The sequence below is a fragment of the Agrilus planipennis genome, unplaced genomic scaffold (assembly GCF_000699045.2).
Source record: "Agrilus planipennis isolate EAB-ADULT unplaced genomic scaffold, Apla_2.0 scaffold59, whole genome shotgun sequence".
NCBI lineage: Eukaryota > Metazoa > Arthropoda > Insecta > Coleoptera > Buprestidae > Agrilus > Agrilus planipennis.
This window is the reverse complement of record NW_020438942.1, coordinates 538,357-544,033: the sequence shown is the minus strand read 5'-3', so window position 1 is coordinate 544,033 and position 5,677 is coordinate 538,357. Positions and strand designations below refer to the sequence as shown.

General features: G+C 35.1%; 1 protein-coding gene across 1 annotated transcript; it reads right to left on the bottom strand.

Moving 5' to 3' along the window:
* Positions 1 to 1,213: 1,213 nt before the first annotated feature.
* Positions 1,214 to 5,160, bottom strand: LOC112904480 (endochitinase-like). Its single transcript, XM_025974581.1, has 8 exons — positions 4,999 to 5,160; positions 4,508 to 4,678; positions 4,027 to 4,304; positions 3,373 to 3,500; positions 2,030 to 2,135; positions 1,710 to 1,895; positions 1,531 to 1,650; positions 1,214 to 1,391 (listed from the first exon to the last, which is right to left on the bottom strand). Exons 1-8 carry the CDS (start codon positions 5,066 to 5,068, stop codon positions 1,257 to 1,259), a joined length of 1,194 nt encoding a protein of 397 aa, XP_025830366.1. The 5' UTR covers positions 5,069 to 5,160; the 3' UTR covers positions 1,214 to 1,256.
* Between the last annotated feature and the right edge of the window lie 517 nt (positions 5,161 to 5,677).

Genomic DNA, 5,677 nt, shown 5'->3' with positions numbered 1-5,677 from the left:
CCATTGAATAATTGATTCATGCAGAATCTTAGTCATTTCACAACAATTTTTATGCCACTATAACAATTGTACGTAAATAGGTACAACAACATACTTTGAAAGTGCCGGGACGTCGTAAGCGTCGTCTATGTAAGAAGGTGATGGTTGTACTGCTGGCAGACAGTATTTGTGGAATTTGAGCAAATCTAAATTAATTAATTAATTAACTCTTGGTATTAGTTACGCCACTGAGCGTGTCGATCTAGTACCAAACTTTTACACAAGTAGTTAAGTTCCCCATTTTCAATGGTCTAAACCAAGTGACGAAACACTCATACCTTATCATGACCTTCGCAGCAGCTGGTACACAGACAGGTCAATTGCACGTGCAACTATTAGTAGTTATCTGGACCATTCGATTTTCACAGTTATTACTATTACCAAAAAATACAAAAACAAGTAAAATGTGAAAATATCAAACAGAAAACAACGTATTATGGCAATCGTCAAGTGACGAAACACTCACACTCGTTTCACAGTTACTTTTAAATTTCAGGCATGAAGGTCTAGTCGAAGACATATTAGAGACAGATTAGGAGGGGTAGAAATAGAACTAGAATAGATTACTGTTCGCAAATAGTTAAGGATATGGATTGTTCTAGTTTTAGGGAATTGCGAAGATTAGCTCAGGATAGGAAAGAGTGGGATCTTAGCATTTTATCATTCTGCATTGGGAATGGAACGGGAATAGTAAAAATTTATGTAATTAACAGTTTTTTATTTAACAATTAATACATTATCAAACTTATTAGTAATTGTGGTAAAAGTAGACCAGGGTGAGACAGGATTTAATTTGAAATATCGATATTGAAACCATCAAAATCATTATCGTCCATAAAAGTTGTAGCCTGTTGGATAAATGTTGCTCGTTTTGAGGCATTCGCAGCTACTGCGGAGTAGGCATTAGAATCTTGATTCCTTCCGCCCATAGCAACNGAACCAGAATAGATTACTGTTCGCAAATAGTTAAGGATATGGATTGTTCTAGTTTTAGGGAATTGCGAAGATTAGCTCAGGATAGGAAAGAGTGGGATCTTAGCATTTTATCATTCTGCATTGGGAATGGAACGGGAATAGTAAAAATTTATGTAATTAAAAGTTTTTTATTTAACAATTAATACATTATCAAACTTATTAGTAATTGTGGTAAAAGTAGACCAGGGTGAGACAGGATTTAATTTGAAATATTGATCTTATGTTGTGTTAACTTAGACTTTTTAATTTCCACAAATTTTTACTGCGTTCGTTGCTCTAAGAAGAGGATACTTTGGTCCAAAATTACCACCAAAATCGTCTTCATTAATAGCCCAGTTCATTACTCCTCCAAGACCTTTCGAACAGACGAAATTTACCTAAAAAAGGGATCAGAGACGTAGGATTAAAGATTAGACATTTCCGTCATTCAGCCTTTATCGTACAAAAACTTTCTAATAAGGTAACTGATCACCTTATACAGGATTTCTAAAAGTACCTATATTTATTTTCCGTTACCTTAGCTGAAATAGATCTCACGTTGTCGTAACCAACCCATTGGTTCCCTGAACATGCAAAAGGGGATTCGTAATTCTGATCATATGCTTCAGCCCATCCTTGCTGGATCTTTTCTAGGATCTGTTATTGATTGAATTAGTTAGAAAAAGTCTTGCGTTAATTATATAAAAATAGTTAACCTCGTAATAAGCTAAATTGCTTGGATCTTGAAGATATGGGCCAGGAATACCTGGGCCGGAGATAGGCGCTCCAATCGAATTATCAGATGAATTACTCAAGGTGTACAACTTTCCATAAAAAGGAATTCCCACGATCAGTTTATCAGGATCAACGCCAGCATTAAGCCAACTGTTCACGAGAAGTTCCTGCAAGGACAATTTCATTTTAAGAGAGTTTAGTTGTCAATAACCACTGCTCTAGTTTTCCGCCGATTGTCTTTGACTTAGTCATTTGAAGACAAAATTTGTATTAACATTTAATGTCGAATGATTTTACTTACTACGCTGATACTTCCAACAGGATCGTGGAGGGGTGCATTTACTCCAGTGGAGCCATCCCAAGATCCATGTAAGTCGTAAGACATGAAATTGATCAGATCGACTGCACTGCAAATGAAATGATAGTATATAACCTTTTGCATTTGCATATTTGCTGTCATACGAATTTCCGATATTAAATCAAACTTGAGCAATCATTAATTTAGATAATGACCATTACTCAAATTCATACTGGATTAATAAAGAATTGATAAGAAGTGACTAACACAAGTTCAATTTAAAATGATATAATGCATGTTTTCCGAGCTTTGAGTACATCCCGTATGATAGCGCTATCAAAGATTCGTGAGATCATATTTCCATCACCGATATGCGAGGTGAAGTCCATAAGTTCGCGGCAGGAAGGGGAAAGGGAGGAGCTAAAAATTTTCACTGTACATTTCGCCAATTAGGAATTCGTCGTTGGTATATAAGTAAAATTTAAAGTCTATGACGTTATTCGTTTAAGAGTTGTCACCCTTCAAACAGGTCAATTCTGAAAAGAAGCGCAACGATTGAGAAAATTGAACACCACGCTGTGATAAAGTTGCTGGCAAAGCAAGGAAAGTCAGTTCAGTTTATAATGAGCGAAATGCAAGCTAAACCTGGGTTCCCATAGGAACCGATGCAATGGTACAAAAAGGGGATACCACCCCTATGAAGCTCAAGGTGGCAGAATCGGCTGGGAAGTGGGAAGAGCTACAGTTTTTGTAGACTGTGAAGGACTTTTGCTAGTAAATTACAAAGAAAATGCTACCACAATTACTGGAAATTACTATGCTCCAATACTGGAAAAATCGAAGGCTTTCATTTAGGAAAAAAGAATAGGAAAATTGTCGAAATATGTGCTGCTCCTGCAGGATAATTCGCCAATGCACAAATACAGTGTTGCGATGGTTTCTCTACACAAACAAGGATTCTATTCTCTAGTTTAACCATCTTGAAATCCAGACTTGGCTCCCACTAGTTTTTATTTATTTCCAGATTTGAAAAGGGAGCTTAGGGGCGAAAATTTTCTAATGACAATGAAGTCAAAAAAGCTGTTTCGGCCCGTTTTGAGGGCAAAAACAAAAAAAAAATTTGTTGGTTTAGAGAAGTTCTAGTCTGAAGAATAACTTTGTGTTTTAGTTTTTCAACACTTTCATTCCGCGAATATCTGAACCTCTTTTCGTAGGTATATAAATTATTTTTCTGTTCTAAAAATGTCATAAACCATTGAATAATTGATTCATGCAGAATCTTAGTCATTTCACAACAATTTTTATGCCACTATAACAATTGTACGTAAATAGGTACAACAACATACTTTGAAAGTGCCGGGACGTCGTAAGCGTCGTCTATGTAAGAAGGTGATGGTTGTACTGCTACTGTAATTAAAAGTCCCAATGGTTCGAAAGCCGCCTTTATTTCTTGCAACAGCGTAATCAAATTATCCTAAATAAAAATCAGTCTGTTATTAATTTGCTATGTAACAGGTGGTTTATTGTTTTTAAACATTATTTGATTATTCGAAGGGTCATTAATGAAACCTTTTGGCCACCACCTCTCATCTATTAACTTTGTGTTTTAATGCAATTCAGTTATTGCCATGTTAGAAATTATACTTAAAAATTAAAAAAACAAATTAATATCATGCACTTTTGGAGGTACCTACATCATAATTTATTATTAAAAGGGTCACTTTTAGGCATCTACTTTTTCGGTTAATTACAAAAAATTGTTGCTGATGTCAGACCCTCATCGGGAATCGAACCCGGAACTTTTGACTTTACGCTCCAATGCTGTGACCATTAGGTAAGCTACAGGAGGTGACAGCAACAACAACGACAAAAGGCGCTTATTAACTTAGCAAATCGGTTAAACTGATTTATATATATATCTCAATGGCTATGAAACATTTCGAAAAATTTTTTCTTTACACTTGATAGAGATTAATGTCTCGATAGCTGTTGAACTCCTATGTGTAAGAATTGGCAATAAAATTAATAGCAATCCATATCTTCTCTGCCCCACTAGAAGTAGAACGCGTTCGAGCAGGATACTCCCAGTCGATATTGAAACCATCAAAATCATAATCGTCTATAAAAGTTGTAGCCTGTTGGATAAATGTTGCTCGTTTTGAGGCATTCGCAGCTACTGCGGAGTAGGCATTAGAATCTTGATTCCTTCCGCCCATAGCAACTAAAAATTTTACTCCAGGGTACTGAGCTTTAAGATTCGTAAAATTTCGGAATCCTCCTAGTTAACAAATGAAGGCTTTTAGAATGCTTGTCCAACCCAATTTTCATTAAATTAAAATTGTCTGTTTGTTTGAAGTTGCAGGAGGAATTTCTGCGTACATCTGTTATTACCTTCCTTGCAATTAAAATTACTACTTATACTGAATGCATTATGTAAAATGTTCTGAATGTAGTAAAGTAATTACAAAACAGTAGACATACCTCGATTCACGTCAACATCAGGATTTAAAATTTCGATATCTTGAGTAACGTTGTTCAATCCAATGAAACTGTAGTAGACATGAGTACATAAGGAAGGATCTATATCATTTGTTCCGAAGCTTCCAATACCTGCCCTCTTTATTGCCCAACTTTCGTAATAGCAGCCAACAACTAATGAGAAAGAAACAAAAGTAAATTAATTTATAACATAGACGTAATTAATTAATCAGAAACTGTTTCTTTTTTACATCAGCGGACTACCAAACGCTAGGATAAATTCAGAAGCAAAGAAATGCATAGGAAGGTGAAAGAATATTTATGAACCACATTGAAAACAAAATTTAATAATTAACAAATAATATGACTGTGCCGTGAAACTAAAAACAAAAACTTTGGTATCAAAGGGAAAATCGATTAGAATTGCCTTTTTGGTAACCTTGTCTTTAAAGAAACATTTTCTTCTATGGATTTGACAATTAAATCATACCAACCTCCACGACTGTCGACAACTGCAGTTAAAGCTGCACCGCACAAAACCAAGTGCAGGAAGTTTTTGACCATTTTGAACAGTTGGTTTGACTGGACCTAAATTTTTTTCGAAGCCTATTTAGTTTTCCTTCATCATTGTTATCTTTTAATTATTAGAACTTTAAGTAGACATCAGATATGAAAGAAGTAGCTAATCCCTTTCACAATTAAATCTGTTTAAATAACTGTAAGATTGCAGATTAAATAAACACACTAAGAATACACGAGCATTTTGTTTCCAATTCCTGGCTATTTTCAAGTAATGATTTACTAAACATTAAAAATACTGTCATCTCATTTTGATTGATCGTTATATCTGCAAGTGGAATTGCACAATAATAACCCAATAAGTCACTGTACTCATTACGTTTCTCCACGGACATATTCGATTCAAAACCTAACAGGCCAACACTAAATACTTCATTAGGCTTGTGTGTAGTTGTAACAGATCGTCTCAAAATATTTTAGTTGAAAATCATGTGCATAATGAGATACGGGTACACAAGTCAGTGTGCTTCCTTCCAATTTATTTTACCCTTTGAAAGTTCGTAAATGGCGATCAAATTATTGGAGTCCTGTTTTAGACAGTAGAGTCGTGGGGTTCATTTGGATTTCCGATTACAGAAGCAACGTTATCAACAT

Excerpts from the sequence above, each read along its gene's own strand:
- LOC112904480 (XM_025974581.1), bottom strand. The coding sequence starts at position 5,068 with ATGGTCAAAAACTTCCTGCACTTGGTTTTGTGCGGTGCAGCTTTAACT. Across the intron at positions 4,305-4,507 it reads TGATGTTGACGTGAATCGAG|GAGGATTCCGAAATTTTACG; the intron begins GTATGTCTACTG and ends TTTGTTAACTAG. Across the intron at positions 1,392-1,530 it reads TGAGATCTATTTCAGCTAAG|GTAAATTTCGTCTGTTCGAA; the intron begins GTAACGGAAAAT and ends TCCCTTTTTTAG.